General features: G+C 47.9%; 1 protein-coding gene across 1 annotated transcript in view; it reads left to right on the forward strand.

Annotated features, from left to right (window-relative positions):
- The window catches only part of VPS13A (vacuolar protein sorting 13 homolog A), a 368,017-nt gene that overhangs the window by 167,225 nt on the left and 180,878 nt on the right, over positions 1–19,914 (forward strand). The window contains exons 21-29 of the mRNA XM_075318171.1: positions 5,250–5,382; positions 5,481–5,598; positions 8,082–8,220; positions 9,069–9,153; positions 17,133–17,314; positions 17,425–17,581; positions 17,673–17,752; positions 17,860–17,919; positions 18,046–18,214. Of these exons, the coding sequence (XP_075174286.1) occupies positions 5,250–5,382; positions 5,481–5,598; positions 8,082–8,220; positions 9,069–9,153; positions 17,133–17,314; positions 17,425–17,581; positions 17,673–17,752; positions 17,860–17,919; positions 18,046–18,214 (1,123 nt within the window). The remainder of the gene's footprint in view (positions 1–5,249; positions 5,383–5,480; positions 5,599–8,081; positions 8,221–9,068; positions 9,154–17,132; positions 17,315–17,424; positions 17,582–17,672; positions 17,753–17,859; positions 17,920–18,045; positions 18,215–19,914) is intronic.

Genomic DNA, 19,914 nt, shown 5'->3' on the forward strand with positions numbered 1-19,914 from the left:
CTTGCACAAGGGTTTTCAAGGGATTTCTAAACATCCATTAGCCTTCTAACACAGCAGACACAATGTACCCTTAGAACACTGGAGTGGTGATTGTTGTAAATGGTCCTCTAAACACCTATGTAGACATTGCATTGAAAACCAGACGTTTTCAGCTAGAATAGTCTTTTACCACATTAACAATGTATAGAGTGTATTTCTGTTTAATGTAATGTTAGCTTCATTGAAAAAAATGTGCTTTTCTTTCAAAAATAAGGAAATATCTAAGTGACCCTAAACATTTGAACTGTAGTGTATTTCCCCCACACTGTATGATGGCTTCCAGTATTTCCCTCACATGGTGTCATGGTCCCAAGTATTTCCCTGACATGGTGTCATGGTTCCCAGTATTTCCCTGACACTGTATGATGGCCCTCAGTATTTCCCTCACACTGCATGATGGCCCCTGGTAGCTCCCCCACACTGTAACATGGCCCTTAGTATTTCCTCCTCACGGTAATATGGCACTTAGTATTTCCCTCTTCACTGTAAAATGCCCCCCAGCATTTCCCTCTTCACTGTAATATGGTCCCCAGTGTTTTCTTCTTCACTGTAATATGGCCCCCAGTGTTTCCCTCTTCACTGTAATGTGGCCCCCAGTGTTTCCCTCTTCACTGTAATATAGCCCCCAATATTTCCCTCTTCACTGTAATATGCACCCCAGTGTTTCCCTCTTCACTGTAATATAGCTCCCAATATTTCCCTCTTCACTGTAATATGCACCCCAGTATTTCTCCCACTAGCAAAAAGCAAGCAAAACCTCTTATACTCACATACCCATGGTTCCTGAGGAGTCTGCCAGCAGACAGGACCAAGGTGTTCAAGGACCAACGTAGTGATGTCATTGCACTGGGGTACGCAAAGTCCCTGAGTGATGACTATGTGAGCCTTTGAAGCATCAGCACGTGGCTCCATAGACTTACATTGTAAAAGAGACTTAAATTATGTATAGGGGAGACCTCCGGTAGCCTGGTCCAGGATGATTATGGGCGGCATTGCAATGGCAATTAGATTGCATGAATTCTTTCTGCGAAAAAGTGGAATATGACATACTGTAGGGAACTATGAGAGGAGACAAGTTTTCTGGAGCAGTATTGTGAGAACACAATGCAGTGTTAACCCTCCATTCCTCAGCTAGCCAAGTACTTAAAAAAAAAAAAAAAAAAAACTACTGTAGTAGACAGTTCTATCACACCCTGTCTAATATTTACAGATTAGTACATAAGTGGGAATCACTGGACTGTGACATAGGAACCTCTGTTTACAGAGCTCATGGTTTTTCCATTCACTTTAGTCAACATAAGCTATGGTGTTGGGAAACTCTTGCATGTGTATCTATTTCATTTGAATATTGTTCCATTTATTTTTGGCTGATTTGTTGTAATTATTTTTTTTCATGATGTTTTTATTACTTTTATACTTATTTAAGGGTACATTTACGCTTCAAGGGCTTGTCCACTACTCGACAACCCCTTCTTAAATACCATATTCTCTCGCCTAAAATAGAAACAACAAAAAGCCAGCACTAAATGTGCACTTCAGCACTCAAAACTCCAAACTGTACTTATAAACATTTTGAGATTTTTGGCAAAAAATTGCAATTTCTTGAGCTACCTCGCCACGTCATGGCAAATCTCATTTGGGGCAGTCCTACACTAAAATATTTTTATAAAATGTTCCATACGGCCTCACATATGAATAGTAGAACTCCTCTTAGCAGCACTCACCTGGTCTATTTCAATCCCGTACCCATGACTGAGTCATGGCTGTGGGCGGGACAGGTCCAAGCAAATGCTGCATGAAGTAAATAGCCTGTGGACAGGGCCTGATGACTGAATGTGAACAGTCACCAACCGGCAAAATCTATAGATTTATCTATAGATCTTTAGAAAATAGAAACAGCCTATACTCCGCTCCGGTGCTGGCGCTGTTCCAGGGACGACGGCGCTGGGGCTTGCATGACATTGCTATATCACATGAATCCTGCAGACAATCAGTGGCTGATCCATATGACTTTCTTTAGACCAAACTGACATCAAGAATAAATGAGAACTGCTGCTGATCTCGGACTTCTCTCTGGATGTCAGTTACGGCTCTAGTAAGTAAGAATGAAACAGCCTACGACAGGCACTGAATGGACGCAGGACTCATATGACATAATGTCACGCCAGCGTTGGAAGCGAGTACTTTATGTGGGGTATATGGTGATTGAGAATAATAGTGGACAAACATTTCATCATGATCTTTTAAGAGGATTTTTCCTCTTTTGTATGGGTCTATGTGGCTGTTAGACTTTAATTTAGATCACAGATGTTAGAAGACCTATAACTCCAAAGAATTGAGTTAAATGCCTTGTATATATCCCTGAGCGCACCTGATTGACAGTTTTTTCCATTTTTCCGTTGTCACTGATTTGCAGAGATATTCACATATTCTTCAGGAGTTCACTATGTGAAATTTGCGCTTACAGTCCAGCTAGGCGTTTCTTCTGTGTTATCTAGGCGTGTGCGTTCACCCCTCCCTCCCAGATGCTGTCAATGACCGCTCAGCAGCTGATCTAGCATTCTATCAATCTGAGATGTTACTGAGCTATTATTTTCAGTGTCTGGGAGGGAGGATTGAAAGCACATGCCCACAGGGAATACACTGAAGAAATGCCTTGTTATGCTACAAGTGGATAACTTAATTCATGGACATCTATGGCTTGATTTCTTTGTGTGGATTGGGTGGGTTGTCAACATCTTTAGAGAAATTTATGTCAATAGTTCCTTTAGAAATATATTTACTTAGAAAATTGGTAGCTTGTTAAATACTTAACTATAGAAAGATGGAATAAAAGGAGCGCAAATAGGGTCTTATCCAAGGGAGGACAAGAAAGGAATTACAGGTACTGCTCACCTTAAGGGGTTGTGCAAGTCACAGCCAACTTTTACAGCATGAAATCATGACTGTAAAAATAAATAGAAAAATTGATGTAGGGTATACACCATAATATGGGGGGACCCTATGCCACTTGTTTTATCTATTTTTTACACCACTATAGATACGCAAATAGCATGTGTGATTCCAAGCAGTCTCGCACGCTGTCACACAGTGTAGGGGCGTGGTCTAGCTGCAACCAATCAGAGACTCTGGGACTGCTGGTGGGTGGTGAAGCAGTGAATACCGTATTTTTCGCTTTATAAGACGCACTTTTCCTCCCCAAATTTTGGGAGGAAAATGGGGGGTGCGTCTTATAAAGCGGTAGCGGGGGGGGGGGGGGTCCTGTCTGAGGCGATCGGGCGGGTGCCTGTGGCTGCATGCAAGCGCCCGGGTACCTGTACTTGCATGCAGCGGCAGCCGGGTACCCGTGGCTGTGTACGGGCGGCAGCGGGTGCTGTGTGGGGTCGGCAGCCAGGTACCTGTGCTTGCATGCGGTGGCAGACGGGTACCCATGGCTGTGTGCGGGCGGCAGCCGGGTGCTGTGTGCGAGCGGCAGTCGGGTGCCCGTGCAGGTACTCGGCTGCCGCCCTCACACAGTCACCCATCTGCCGCCCGCACACAGCCATGGGTACCCGGCTGCCACCGCACGCAAGCACAGGTACCCGGCGGCTTGTACGCGGGGTGGGCGGGCAGCCTGCTGGCTGCCACTCTGTGCATGCGGGGCGGGCGGCTGTGCAGCTTACCAGTTGTCCGCGGTCCCACTTTCAAATGATGGCGCCGGTGGAGCTCTTGGATGAGAGCTCCATCTGCGCACGCGCTGCTCCGGGAGTCAGCGCGTGCGCAGATGGAGCCCTTGGATGAGAGCTCCATCTGCGCATGCGTCGCTCCGGGCGCCATTACTTGAATCGGGACCGCGGACACACTCCACCACTGAGCCGTCGCCGCCGCTCCCACTACTGAGCCGCCGCTGCCACCACTGAACCGGGACCGCGGACACACGCCACCACTGAGCAGTCCCTGCCGCTGCCACCACTGAGCAGTTGCCGCCGCTCCCACCACTGAGCCGCCGCCGCCGCTGCCACCACTGAACCGGGACCGCGGACACACGCCACCACTGAGCAGTCCCTGCCGCTGCCACCACTGAGCAGTCCCTGCCGCTGCCACCACTGAGCAGTTGCCGCCGCCGCTGCCACCACTGAACCGGGACCGCGGACACTCACTGCACCGGCCTGCTGCACGGCTCACACGCCACGGCTGCTGCCGCCACCACGGACCCCACGGATCCTGCCACCGCGGACGCCACCGCGCCTGCAACCACGGCACCTGCAACCACGGACCCCGCTGCCACTGACCTGCCGCGCCTGCCAGCACAACCTGTGCCTCCTGTGACCCCGCTTCACCACCACTGCTGCCCCCCTCCGGTAAGAGAACACCGGAGTATAAGACGGACCCCATTTTTCTTTTTTTTACCTTTTTTATGTCTAAGTTTGGGGTGCGTCTTATATTCCGGTGCGTCTTATAAAGCGAAAAATACGGTATGTATGAGGGTAATGAGTGGCCACCCAAGTAATGATACCGCCACACGGGAGACTCTGTAAATGCAATGTGCCTGCTTTAATCCCCCCCAGCTCTTTCTACCACCATTTTAAAGCACAATATTTGGGTCCCTATAGACTTATTTGGGAATTGGCATCCGGGCAGATATTCGTGATTAATTACGGTCCCAAACTGGGTTTTGTCTTGTGGTTTTTTTTTTTTTTATAAATCCGGTTGGACCCGCCTATCCCGAATATCTGCTGGTTCGCTCACCTCTATGCCCGACGCCTCCTGGCCTGGAGGTGTGGTATGTGCCGACCCGGGAACTGGAGCAGTTCTGCTTGGTTGGACACAGCACATAACAGTATATAGCTGTGGTACATTAATAACAAGATTATCTCAGTAGAGGAACATTTTTTTAACACATTCAATTGTGGCCCTTATTATTACAAGATCTATTGATTAAGATGTACTTTGTTCGTGAGACAACCCCTTTATGCACTTTTGAAATGCTTTTAATTGCTTTTATAATGCCTCATGTCATCATAAAGATATAAATAGTAGAAATTAATAAACATTATTGAAATTGTATAAATGTTTTTTTCCCATATGTATCTTGGAACTTTTTTTTAGTACAGATTAGATATGTTATTTGTAAATATTAAAAAGATGGTGATTTTGCTGCATATCTTTGCAATAGTGTTGAACAAGTAACAGAAGGTGCTTTAAGTGTACTTTTACCTTTTATCTTTGAGATGACCAGTAAGAGCCGTTCCAACCTGCCTCAGTTGAAAGTAGGGCAAGACAGCATTGAAGACATTATGTCAAGAGCCTATGAGAGTTTTGATATACAGCTTAGTAGCATGCAGTTGCTGTACAGCAGAAATCGTGAGTAATATGCTTTTGGTACCTCTATTTTACCCAATGTTGGTTATATCAACCTCTTTATTTTCTCAATTATATTTCATATTTATTGCTTTTTCTAGATGAGAACTGGAAAGAGGCTCGCACACAAAAGCATTCTGCACAGCATATACTAGAACCAATGGATCTCAGGGTGGACTTCAGCCGTGCCATGGTGGTTACAGATGCCAGAATGCCCAAGTAGGCTTAGGATATAAAGGGGAAGTTTTCACCCTAGGGAGAGTGACACAAAGTCTGGCATGCCAGTATGAGGAGGCCTAAATGCCTTAGATATTCCTCTGGGAAATTTAATATGCAAATTGCCTCGTCAGAGAGGAAGAGGACTTGAACTCTAGTGCCGCCTATTGGAAGTAGCAACTGAATTTTAGGATTGCTACTTCCAATAGGTGGCATATTATATATTTATTTATACATATTGCTACACACACCTTGGTACAGTCACTGCCAAGCTGCACAATAACTCAAGAAAAAGTATTAGCTGCCACCTCCGATCATTGTGTATACCGGTAGATTGGCCATCTGTCAAAGGTAGCAATCTGAAAAAGGCAGTATTTACAAAAATATAGAAAAGATTTTATAAAGGGGACAAACAATACAATATATATTTACATAAAATAAAAGGGATAAACAAAGGAAAAAGACTTGACTTGTGGTCATAGGGGTGGCACAATTCTCCTTTTTTGAGAAAAGTTCTCCTAATAGAAAATATGGATCAAACCAACACCAAAGTGAACCTTCCAGCTCACACCTGGATTCTAATATGGCCGTTGCTTTTATTAACCCACCTTACTCCCACATACCTCTCCTCTGGTGACTCATAACAGTTTCCAGAAAATGATGAAAGCCCAACTTGCAGGATATGTTCGCCCCTGGAGGTCCCAGGTGGACAATATCGATGTCATGGCTTTTTGGCTTTCGCTACATAAATCCATGACCTTGCAGTTGATCAGGATAATGATACTTAATGTGTAATAGAATTATTGTAATATATAAACAAGGGGAAAGGACTAAATAGATATTTTATCATCACTAGGAAAATAATAATAATTTTATTTATATAGTGCCAAAATATATTCCACAGCACTTTACAATTAAGCGGTGACATTTACAGTCAATAAAGTCAATACAAAGTAACACACCGTTCAATAGTTAGGGGAGGAGTAAGGGTCTTGCGTACAAGTTTACAATCTGTAAGGAAATAGGGGGGACACAATAACTGCTTGTCATGCATGGTTCAGCCATCATTATAATAAATAGGGGTTTTCATAAAAGCTGCATGATCTGGTCATCAGCCAGTATCAGACTCAGTGCAGTTATCATGTGCAACTGGGTGCATTGAGGATGGGGCGACAAGTTAATACGTTGGAGCAGATTCTGATTATTATTTAGAGCGAGGTAACAGTGGAGAGTTAGGGTACCGTAACACTAAACGACGTACCAGCGATTCCGACCACGATACGATCTGGTCAGGATTGCTGGTACGTTGCTACAGGGACGCTAGTGAGCTGTCAAACAGTCAGATCTTCCCAACGACGCAGATACGGCGGTCGCTGGGACCCTGTCACATAGCATGATTCAAATCTTGATTAGTAATATAGGCGTGCATCTACATTGCCTTTTCCGCGCCCCCTCTGCTCCGATTGGTGGTCGTAATTGCGTTGTGACTGGGCGGCCTTGCCTTTAGAGTAGGCAACATAATAGCGCTTCCATCCTTGTCCATCCTACAATCCCGATGCAGAATGGACTGTATTACGATCTGCTGCTACACGCAGTCCGGGACAAGTGAATTCATCCCTCTGAAATGTACTGCGATCTACAAGCCAGAACAGAGGATGGAAACTGCCAATCCGAACGCAGTAGCGATCTCCAATCGGAACAGAGAGGGCGCGGAAAACAACGATGATGCACGCTTACGTGAGTCACGAACGAGGTCGATGGGTAAGGTGTCAAACACACCAATGTGTGCTGCCCTGCGGGAGCCCGACGACCAGAACAGTGTGTAACGATCAGCAATTTCACAGCAGTGGCCAGGTCGCTGCTTAGTGTCACACACAGCGAGATCGCTGGTGAGGTCACTGGAACGTCACAAAACCTGTGACTCAGTAGCGATCTCGCTATGTGAGAAGTACCCCTTAGGTTAGTAAGTTGAAATGGTGTTTTTAAAGCATTCTTGAAAATGGGGGGCTAGGCAATATTTGGATGGTTTGGGGTAATGCATTCCAGAATACTGGCACAGCATGAGAGAAGTATTGGAGATGGAGGTACAAGGTTCGGATTATGGAAGATTTTAAACTTGCATCAGTTGCAGAATGAAGAGCACGTGTAGGGTGATAGCGGTGATGGATGAGATATAGGGTGGTGCAGAACTGTGTAGAGCATTGTGGGTGAAAGAGTTAAGTTTGTAATGATTTCTGTAGTGAATGGATAAACCAGTGCAATGACTGGCATAAGGTGGAGGCATCGGTGAAGAGGCTGGCCAAAAATATGATCCTGGCTGCTGCATTCAGGATAGAGTCTTTAAAAAGAGACTGAATTAATATAATGAATATGTATCATTGTGTAATTAAGAAGGAAAAGTTAAAATGTGAACCATTTGAGAAAAAAATTTAGCACATATTGAATATGGTACGTTTGATGTATTTTTCTCCTGTGTTCTTTTATAGATTTAAATTGTTTGGGGAGCTGCCCGTACTCTCTGTAAAGATTTCCGATCAGAAGCTCAGAGGTGTATTGGAACTAATTGATAGTATTCCCAAACCAGAGTCTTCTCCTGCACCATCTCCATCGCCAAAGAAAGTTCATGTTAGTACTCATGTTTCTTACTTCTACATGAAAAACTACTGATCTGCTCTTGCATGAAAAATTATCTGCAGTAGACTAGGCACATACGTTTTTTTTTTTAATATAGTAATGGCGGGGGGGGGGGGGCAAATGTTAGCGTTATCTACATTGAATCTGTAAAAATCATGAACCTGCCTTGTTCCTCTGGGGGTTTTTTTTATTATAAAATCTTGTACAGATTCATCTGAATTGAATGTAGATTGTTGGAAGACTTAATGCTGATATAACATTCAAATAGCTCCATAGGCTTCATTCACGCATCAGTATTTTTGGTCAGAATTTCATCAGTATTTGTATGCCAAGACCAGGAGTGTCTCCAAAACACAGAAAAGGTGTCATTATAAGTTTCACTCCTGGCTTTAGCATACAAACACTGATGGAAAAATACTGACATGTGAATGAAGCCTTAGGCTCTGTGCCCACGTAGCGTATTTTCATGCAGTTACGCTGCGATCTGCACCGCAGCGTAACTGCATGCGTCTTGCATCCCCAGCACAATGTATGAAGATTGTGCCTAACCCATGCCCACGTGGCGTATTAGAACGCAGCGATTCGGCTGCTGCCAAATCGCTGTGTTCTAAGAAGTAACATGTCACTTCTTTCGTGCGCTTTGCATGCTGTCTATAGGGAGAGGCAGCATTCAGAGTGCACGAATTCTGCAGGCACCAGGCGCTTCAGAACAGAGATTTTCAGCTGCGCTCTGAAGCGGACCTTGTACGCTGCGGTGCAGAGCGCACACGTGGGTGCATAGCCTCAAGTTGTCTCTTCAAAGTCCTGAACTATATGCTTATATCTTCCCAACTTTATAGAACCAAAAGTCCCCTCCAATGACAACACCTCAGCTTGTTGCAAAGCATCCTGATTTAGTTGCTCTTCAATCAATCATTGAATCTGGTAAGGACGTAAATGGTTATCTTCCTATAATGTAGTTAAAAGGCATAGTAAAAGTCTTTATAAAGCCCCAAGAAAGAACACCATAGCATGTGAGAAGTGTCATAAAATATGTTTAAAGAAGCTGTCCACTCCTGTGACACATTCACTGCTTTTGCCATAAATGCTTAAGGAAAATGCCCATAGATATTTCTCCTATATCATTTCTGCCAAGTTTCATGTAGTTTTATGCCTTTCTGCCTCACTTTTTGCGCCCTGACACCAGCTCTGCAGTCACAGCCATCACTTCCTCTTCAGAATCCTCTGGTAACTTCTGACTTTCCCATCATTCCTTGTGCAGGGCGGCAAGACACTAGTGAGCCCACCCACTGTATCTCCAAATAAAGGCCTCTCCCTCTCCACCCCCAGCGTCACACACAGCTTAGCACAATCTCCTGTACAGGACACGGTTAGGGCCGTTTCACACATCCGGCATTTCGCCGCATTGACTGATCCGGCACACTCCAGTACAGTGTTAATATTGTACAATGGCATCGTGGCAAGCTCCGGTCACATGCTCCAGTCACATGACAGCATGTGACCGGAGGTTGCCGCGATTCCATTGTACTGTATTACACTGTACTGGAGTGTGCCGGAACCGGCAATCTGGCGAAATGCCGAATGTGTGAAATGGGCCTTAAGCGGGCTTTACACGCTACGATTTCGCTACAGCAATCTCGTTGGGGTCACAGATTTTGTGACGCACATCCGGCCGCTGTAGCGATGTCGTAGCGTGTGACTTCTAGGAGCGATTTTGGATCGTTACAAAAACGTCCAAAATCGCTCCTCGCTGACATGGGGGTCCGCTGCCAGTTATCGCTGCTGTCGCTGGGGCGAAGTTGATCCTCGTCCCTGCGGCAGCACGCATCGCTACGTGTGACGCCGCAGGAACGAGGATCATCTCCTTACCTGCCTCCGGCCACAATGCGGAACGAAGGAGGTGGGCGAGATGTTATGTCCCGCTCATCTCCGCCTCTCCGCTTTCATTGGGCGGCCGATTAGTGACGTCGCTGTGACGCCGAACGGACCGCCCCCTTAGAAAGGAGGCGGTTCGCCGGTCACAGCGATGTCAAAGGGCAGGTAAGTACGTGTGACGGGGGTGCGCGATTTTGTGCGCGACGGGCAGCGATATGCCCGTTGCGCACAAATGATGGGGCCGGGTCTCATGCTAGCGATATCGGGCAGGATATTGCAGCATATAAAGCCACCCTTAAAAGGAACAAAAGTAATGCACAAAGCACCAGAACACCATCACCTTGGATGGATGGTTGCATGACACAATGAATGAATGGGATGAATCGATTGGATGAGGAGAGAGATAGAAATGAATGTATATAATATAGAGAATACAGCAAGATGTATATACATTGCACAGTAAGGGAGTACATATATATATACACCTTGCTGTGTATTTACAACTACAATAGTGAGCTGTTTCTTTGTCGCTCTATTGGGAGACCCAGACAATTGGGTGTATAGGCTATGCCTCCGGAGGCCGCACAAAGTATTACACTCAAAAGTGTTAAGCCCCTCCCCTTCTGCCTATACACCCCCCGTGCTCCCACGGGCTCCTCAGTTTTTTGCTTTGTGCGAAGGAGGTCAGACACGCACAGCACAGCTCCACAGATTAGTCAGCAGCAGCTGCTGACTATGTCGGTTGGAAGAAAAGTGGGCCCATATAGGGCCCCCAGCATGCTCCCTTCTCACCCCACTCTTGTCGGCGGTGTTGTTAAGGTTGAGGTATCCATTGCGGGTACAGAGGCTGGAGCCCACATGCTGCTTTCCTTCCCCATCCCCCTCAGGGCTCTGGGTGAAGTGGGATCCTATCGGTCTCCAGGCACTGAGACCGTGCTTCATCCACAACTCCTGTGGAGCCTGCTGGATAGGAGCCGGGTACCGTTCAGGGACATGGCCCTGCTACGTGAAGGTACTCTGTATCCCTGTGGGGACCGCGCACGGCAACACCTCAGCTTTGCTGGGTGTGCTAGTGCACCGGGGGTCCGGGTTAAACTGTGCCATTACACACTCAGCGTCGCTGAGTGTGTTTATATGTAGGGGCTACCGCGCTAACCGCCGCTGCCATGGGAAACTGCGGCGCGGCTGGGACTTGTAGTTCGCCGGGGACTTTGGCGGCCACGCTTATACTCGAGTCCCCGGCTTGGCTTGCGGCCTAGTTTCCCTTTCTCCCGCCCTCAGCCCTGACAGGCAGGGGAAGGGCGGGACGCTGCACGGAAGAGCAGCACTGAGGGCTGGAATATGATTTCCATACTCCACCCCCCTCACTGTGCACAGTGTGAGCACCTCGGCTACGCCCACGGCTCCCTCCTCTCGTCAGGACGCCGCAGCCATTTCCTGTCAGCTCCTACGACGCTGCAGAGAGGGACAAACCCTGAGAGACCCAGACACGGTCTCTGGTGGCCTCATAACCGCTTTAGGCGGATGGTAAGCAGCACCTGTGGTGCTAGCCTCATGGTGCTGTAGTGTACTGATACATTATTTGTTTTTAGTATATATTTTACACTGTATGAGCACAGTTCATTCTGGCTATATACCCTAGTGTGTTACTCAGGGAAAACAATAGCATGGCGCCCACAAAAGGCAGGGGTGCCAAAAACACAGGCTTATTATGCTGCCTGCGGCGCTTGTACGACCCAGCTGCCGGCAGGTTCCATTGACTTTCATTGTGTGCAATGTTCGGCCCCGGTGACACTTCTTTAGCCAGGGCCTCTGCTAAGAGGGGCCCAGGGGGAGCCACCTATTGACACTGTCCTAGTGACGGGGACGGAGTTTGCAAAACTCTCTGAGACTATGGCTAAGATACTAGAAGCCTTGCAGTCCAGGCCGGTATCTCAGCAAAGGGACTCTGTTGAATCATTGTTCCCTGGCCCCCCTCAGTTGGACCAACAATGTCCTCCCGGGGTATCTCATACATCCCAGGCTGAGGGTTCTGACTTAAACCCCAGCCCCAGACCGACTAAGCGGGCTCGCTTAGAATTTCCCTCGACATCATATTGTTCAGGGTCTCAGCGGGGGGAATCTCTGGTTGATAATGCGGAGACAGCTGATCAGGATTCTGATCCTGAGGGCGCTCTCAATCTTAATACTCCAGACGGGGACGCCATACTGAACGTTCTTATTGCGTCCATCGATCAAATGCTGGATATTTCTCCCTCAGCTCCTCCGGCGGAGGAGTCAGCTTCTCTTACACCGAGTATGTTTCTAGACCACTCTGATTTCAGAGAGGCAGTCCAGAATCATCATGCTTGTCCAGATAAGCGTTTTTTCTAAGCGCCTTAAGGATACACGTTATCCTTTTCCTCCTGACGTGGTTAAAGGTTGGACTCAGTGTCCCAAAGTGGATCCTCCAATCTCCAGACTGGCGGCTAGATCCATACTTGCAGTGGACGAGGGGGCCTCGCTCAAGGATGCCACTGACAGGCAGATGGAGCTCTGGTTGAAATCCATCTATGAAGCTATCGGAGCTTCTTTTGCCCCAGCATTCGCAGCTGTATGGGCGCTACAAGCTATCTCAGCAGGTCAAGCACAAATTGAAGCAGCCACATGCACGGCCGCGCCACAAGTGGCATCCATTACCACCCAGACCTCGGCAATTGCGTCTTACGCTATTATTGCTGTCCTGGACTCTAGGAGCCGTACGGCGGTCGCGGCCGCCAATTCAGTGGTACTCCGCAGGGCCTTGTGGCTACGGGAATGGAAGGCAGATTCTGCTTCCAAAAAGCGCTTAACCAGTTTGCCAAATTCTGGCGACAGGCTGTTTGGCGAGCGTCTGGATGAAATCATCAAACAATCCAAGGGAAAGGATACATCCTTACCCCAGTCCAAACAGGACATACCCCAACGGAGGAGAGGGCAGTCGAGGTTTCGGTCCTTTCAGGGCGCGGGCAGGTCCCAATTCTCCTCGTCCAAAAGGTCTCAGAAAGTACAAAGGAACTCTGATGCATGGCGGTCTAAGTCACGTCCTTAAAAGGCCACCGGAGGCGCCGCTAACAAAGCGGCTTCCTCATGACTTTCGACCTCCTCTAGTAGCATCCTTGGTCGGTGGCAGGCTTTCCCGCTTTTGCGACACCTGGCTGCCACAAATAAAAGACCGCTGGGTGAGAGACATTCTGTCTCACGGTTACAAGATAGAGTTCACCTCTCGTCCCCCGACTCGATTCTTCAGGTCATCCCCGCCTCACTAGCGAGCCGAGGCTCTTCTGCAGGCGCTGCGCACTCTGAAGGCAGAAGGAGTGGTGATCCCGGTTCCTCTTCAGCAACTGAGCCACGGTTTTTACTCCAACTTGTTTGTGGTCCCAAAGGAGGACGGGTCTTTCCGCCCGGTCCTGGACCTGAAACTGCTCAACAAACATGTAAAAACCAGACGGTTCAGGATGGAATCCCCCCGCTCCGTCATCGCCTCAATGTCCCAAGGAGATTTCCTTGCGTCGATCGATATCAAAGATGCTTATCTCCACGTACCGATTCCTCCAGAGCACCAGCGCTTCTTGCGCTTCGCCATAGGAAATGAACACCTGCAATTCGTGGCACTGCCGTTCGGCCTGGCAACAGCCCCACGGGTTTTTACCAAGGTTATGGCTACTGTAGTAGCGGTCCTCCACTCTCAGGGTCACTCGGTGATCCCGTACTTGGATACTGATCAAGGCACCCTCTCAAGAGGCATGCCAACGCAGCCTCGACGCTTCCCTGGAGACTCTCCAGGGTGTCGGGTGGATCATCAATTTTACAAAGTCAAATCTGACACCGGCCCAATCGCTGACATATCTTGGCATGGAGTTTCATACCCTCTCAGCGATAGTGAAGCTTCCGCTGATCAAGCAGTAGTCACTACAGAAAGGGGTACAATCTCTCCTTCAAGGCCAGTCACACCCCTTGAGGCGCCTCATGCACTTCCTGGGGAAGATGGTGGCAGCAATGGAGGCAGTCCCTTTCGCGCAGTTTCACCTGCGTCCCCTTCAATGGGACATCCTACGCAAATGGGACAGGAAGCCGACGTCCCTCGACAGGACCGTCTCCCTCTCTCAGGCGACCAAAGCTTCCCTTCGGTGGTGGCTTCTTCCCACTTCATTATCGAAGGGGATATCCTTCCTACCCCCATCCTGTGAAGTAGTCACGACAGACGCGAGTCTGTCAGGGTGGGGAGCGGTTTTTCTCCACCACAGGGCTCAGGGTACGTGGACCCAGCAAGAGTCCTCGCTTCAGATCAACGTTCTGGACATACGGGCAGTGTATCTTGCCCAGAAAGCGTTCCAGCAGTGGCTGGAGGGCGAGCAGATCCGAATTCAGTCGGACAATTCCACAGCGGTGGCATACTTCAACCACCAAGGCGACACACGCAGCCGGCAAGCCTTCCAGGAAGTCCGGCGGATTTTGATGTGGGTGGAAGCCACGGCATCCACCATATCCGCAGTTCACATCCCAGGCGTGGAAAACTGGGAAGCAGATTATTTCAGTTGCCAGGGCATGGACGCAGGGGAATGGTCCCTTCACCCGGACGTGTTTCAGGAGATCTGTCGCTGCTGGGGGGTGCCGGACGTCGACCTCATGGCGTCCCGGCACAACAACAAGGTACCAATGTTCATGGCACGGTCTCAAGATCCCAGAGCTCTGGCGGCAGACGCCTTAGTTCAGGATTGGTCGCAGTTTCAGCTCCCTTATGTGTTTCCTCCGCTGGCACTGTTGCCCAGAGTGTTACGCAAGATCAGGACCGACTGCCGCCGCGCCATCCTCGTCGCTCCAGACTGGCCAAGGTGGTCGTGGTACCCGGATCTGTGGCATCTCACGGTCGGCCGACCGTGGACACTACCAGACCAAACAGACTTGCTATCTCGAGGGCCGTTTTTTCCATCTGAATTCTGCGGCCCTCAACCTGACTGTGTGGCCATTGAGTCCTGGACCCTAGCGTCTTCAGGGTTATCTCAAGACGTCTTTGCCACTATGAGACAGGCTAGGAAACCAACGTCCGCCAAGATCTACCACAGGACGTGGAAAATTTTCCTGTCGTGGTGCTCTGCTCAGGGTTTTTTCTCCCTGGCCTTTTGCCTTGCCCACTTTTCTGTCCTTCTTTCAATCTGGACTGGAAAAGGGTTTGTCGCTCGGCTCCCTTAAGGGACAAGTCTCAGCGCTCTCTGTGTTTTTCCAGAAGCGCCTAGCCAGGCTTCCACAGGTACGCACGTTCCTGCAGGGGGTTTGTCACATCGTTCCACCTTACAAGAGGCTGTTAGAACCCTGGGATCTAAACAGGGTTCTGATGGTTCTTCAGAAACCACCATTCGAGCCAATGAGAGATATTTCCCTCTCACAACTTTCGCAGAAAGTGGTTTTTTCTAGTAGCAGTCACTTCTCTTCGGAGAGTGTCTGAGCTAGCAGCATTGTCGTGCAAAGCCCCTTTCCTGGTGTTTCACCAGGACAAGGTGGTTCTACGTCCGGTTCCGGATTTTCTCCCTAAGGTGGTATCCTCCTTTCATCTCAATCAGGATATCTCCTTACCTTCTTTTTATCCTCATCCAGTTCACCAATGTGAAAAGGATTTGCACTTGTTAGATTTGGTGAGAGCACTCAGACTCTACATTTCTCGTACGGCGCCCTTGCGCCGCTCGGATGCACTCTTTGTCCTTGTCGCTGGCCAGCGTAAAGGGTCACAGGTTTCCAAATCAACCCTGGCTCGGTGGATCAAGGAGCCAATTATCGAAGCTTACCGTTCAGCTGGGCTTCCGGTTCCATCAGGGCTGAGGGCCCATTCTACCAGAGCCGTGGGCGCGTCCTGGGCTTTGAGGCACCAGGCTGCGGCTCAGCAGGTGTGTCAGGCGGCTACCTGGTCGAGCCTGCACACTTTCACGAAACACTATCAGGTGCATACCTATGCTTCGGCGGATGCCAGCCTAGGTAGACGAGTCCTTCAGGCGGCGGTTGCCCACCTGTAGGAAAGGGCCGTTTTACGGCTCTCTTACGAGGTATTATTTTACCCACCCAGGGACTGCTTTTGGACGTCCCAATTGTCTGGGTCTCCCAATAGAGCGACAAAGAAGAAGGGAATTTTGTTTACTTACTGTAAATTCCTATTCTTCTAGCTCTAATTGGGAGACCCAGCACCCGCCCCTGTTTTTTTGTGTACACATGTTGTTCATGTTGAATGGTTTCAGTTCTCCAATATTCCTTCGGATTGAAGTTACTTTAAACCAGTTTATAATTCTTTTTCCTCCTTCTTGCTTTTGCACCAAAACTGAGGAGCCCGTGGGAGCACGGGGGGTGTATAGGCAGAAGGGGAGGGGCTTAACACTTTTGAGTGTAATACTTTGTGCGGCCTCCGGAGGCATAGCCTATACACCCAATTGTCTGGGTCTCCCAATTAGAGCTAGAAGAAAAGGAATTTACGGTAAGTAAACAAAATTCCCTTCGTCTGCAACATCATGTACAGGATCAGTGTGAGCTCTGCTCATTGGAGCCACATCCACCCACATGGTAAGCCAGCCCAACTACATACCAAGCCATGCACACCCAACAGTTTTGAGACTCTGAAACTGAGATTTTCACATGACATCACAGAAATTAGATTGTTAACCAGAGATCATGTGACCAGAAGAACCGTTCAGGTTACAGCAGGATTTGGAAGAGCAAAAGCTTATCTATGGCAGATAGTTCACATGACAGGGACTTGACAAGTAGTGGCCAACCCCTGCATTTAAACTTAGTTTGATTTTAGAATTGTAAATAGTTTTCAATACATGTGTACATTAGTATGCCTAAATGTAGCAGTTTTTTAGGATATACCACAGTGATCAGAGTTTGTGCAGTTTCTTTTTCTCTAACCAAAGTGTTTTTAGTAACTTTAACACATGCATGCAAAAATGGACTTGCCACAGTGTAAGTTTTCAACCGGAAGTAAAATGTATTTTGGTAATTTTCTCTGTAATGCACATTTGCAGATTTAGAATCGGAGTGCGATGAATTCTATGATGCACCCACCAGTCCTGATGAAGAAATGCCTTTCTTTGAAACCACTAACGGCTCATTGAGCAGGAGTAACAGCACGAGAAGGAAGAAACTGACAAAGCAAGAGACTCTAAAAAACATGACCGAGTTTCAGATGAGATTTGAAATACCAGTTGTAAGTCTTAAAAATTAACCCAAAAATAAAAATGTATATTTTAGAATGTATTGTAATCATTCTTACCACAGTTATTATTCCTGTGGGTTATAACGCTTTGTATCTAACAGGTAGTACTACAGCTGTGTAGCCTGTTTGAAGATACCGAAACAACTGTCTTGCAAATGGAGATTTTCGGGCTTGGCACAGAACTTAATATACGAACATTTGATATGTCAGCAAATGCGTTTCTAAGAGAGATTGCACTTAAGTGTCCCCAGTATACAGGTAAAGTCTTACTGATCATTGACTCCCAAATTTCTCTGTTTGAATGTCATTCTAATATTGGGAAACATTCTGTCTTTTATTCCCATTTAAGATGATGTAGAGAAACCTGTTTATCTCATCACAACGCTGGATAATACAACAGATGATCTTTTAATCATGGAATATATTAAGGTATGGAGGAAAAAAGGATAGATACGTTAACATCTTAATTTATTTTTCACATTTTTCCAGTTTGATATTTTTTAGTTTTACTGATATTTGATATTTTGTATACTTAGGCAGATGTAAATGGTCCAGAATTCAAGACTACTTACAAAAATATTGAACAGTCAATAAAGGTATGTTTGGCAACAGATATTTTATGATATCTTAAGCAATAAGCGGTTATTAGAACATACAGCCAGTTCTGACAGATATGACAAATGTTAGAAAGGATTCTTCTTTTTTTGAACATTTTTTAATAGGTAAACTTCTCATCTTTGGATGTATATCTCCACACGGAGGCTCTTCTGAATACTATGAGCTTTGTTACCAATCTCATACCTCAGTCTGAAAACAAGGAACCTGAGCCGCTGGTCCAAGAAGTAGATGAGGAGGAAGAGGAAAAAAGGGAGGGTCCAAGAAAGAAATTAAGTAAGACTTGGGACATGATTATCCAACTGCAGCGGAAAAGAAAATCTTGCAGAATTTAAATATTTTTGTACTTTTGAGACGAAGTTGAACGTGTACATTAAATTTCTGGGTGTAGAAGAAACAGCAAAGTTTACAGTGGGGAAAATAAGTATTTGATACACTGCCAATTTTGGAAGTTTTCCCACCTAGAAAAAATGGAGAGGTCTGTAATTTTTATCATAGGTAAGTTCAACCGTGAGACAGAATTTAAAAAAAAAAAAAAAACTAACAGAAAATCACAATGTATGATTTTTAAATAATTTATTTTAATTTTATTATCTATATATATATATAATTTCCTTATTCTGTCTGTCTGTCTGTCTGTCTTGCTCCAAAATTGTGTCACTGTGACAGTGTCACCGTGACAGTGTCGTTAGAGTGACAACTGTCAGATTGGCCGCTGGGCTCGGCCTGGCCACTCCCCCCCCACGGATTGGCCGCTCGCCTCGGCCTGGCCCCGCCCCCGTATGGATTGGCCGTTCGCCCCGACCCTCCGCACGCATCGACCGCTCGGCCATGGGATCGTGACGGAGCCGGTGTACGCTGGCAACCATGATAAACATCGGGTAACTATAGGAAGCGCTTCCCTTAGTTACCCGATGTGTATCATGGTTACCAGCGAACACCGGCTCCCGGTACACATGTGCAGGGATCCGGCATACGCTGCGGTCAATAATGAAGTGTCATGCAGCGGTGAAAGAGTTAGACACTGCAAGACACTTCATTATAGGCAGCGGGCACCCCCAGAAGAGAGAAGACAGAAGAAAGAAGACCCCGCAGTCATACTCACCAGATGCCGACCGGGAGCAGGTGAGCGCATCAAGGTCCTGCAGCGGCGGAACACACACACACACACACACACACACACACACACACACACACACAAACACATAAGAACAGACACACATCAGATCACACTCACTCACACTCACTCACTCTCACACACACCTCACACACACATCAGATCGCATCCAGTGATATCGCTTACTTCTCGGCGGCGATACTGTGCGTGCAGTGACCTTCCAGGACCTGCCGGAGGATCACATGGCCGGAAGCATGTGTTATCTCCGGATGTTGTGAGTGTGTGAGCGCGTATGTGCGATATCGTCAGTGTGTGTGTGAGTGTATGCGATCGGATGTGTGCGTGTATGCGATCGGATGTGTGCGTGTATGCGATCGGATGTGTGCGTGTATGCGATCGGATGTGTGCATGTGTTCTGATGTGTGAGTGTTTGCGATCGGATCTGTGAGTGTCGGCAGAAGGCAGAGGAGCACGGCGTGCAGCACAGCTGCTGGGACCGCCCACCGGAGGGCACAGGGAGAAGTGGGGTGTGAGTGTATGCGATCAGATGTGTGCGTGTATACTGTCTGATGTGTGACTGTGGAGCACGATGAGGAGTGCGCAGCATGGGGGATGGAGCACGATGGGGGGTGCGCAGCATGAGGGATGGAGCACGATGGGGGGTGCGCAGCATGGGGGATGGAGCACGATGGGGGATGGAGCACGATGGGGGGTGCGCAGCATGGGGGGTGCGCAGCATGCGGGATGGAGCACGATGGGGGGTGCGCAGCATGGGGGATGGAGCACGATGGGGGGTGCGCAGCATGGGGGATGGAGCACGATGGGGGGTGCGCAGCATGGGGGATGGAGCACGATGGGG

This window comes from Anomaloglossus baeobatrachus, chromosome 1, assembly GCF_048569485.1.
Source record: "Anomaloglossus baeobatrachus isolate aAnoBae1 chromosome 1, aAnoBae1.hap1, whole genome shotgun sequence".
Classification (NCBI taxonomy): domain Eukaryota; kingdom Metazoa; phylum Chordata; class Amphibia; order Anura; family Aromobatidae; genus Anomaloglossus; species Anomaloglossus baeobatrachus.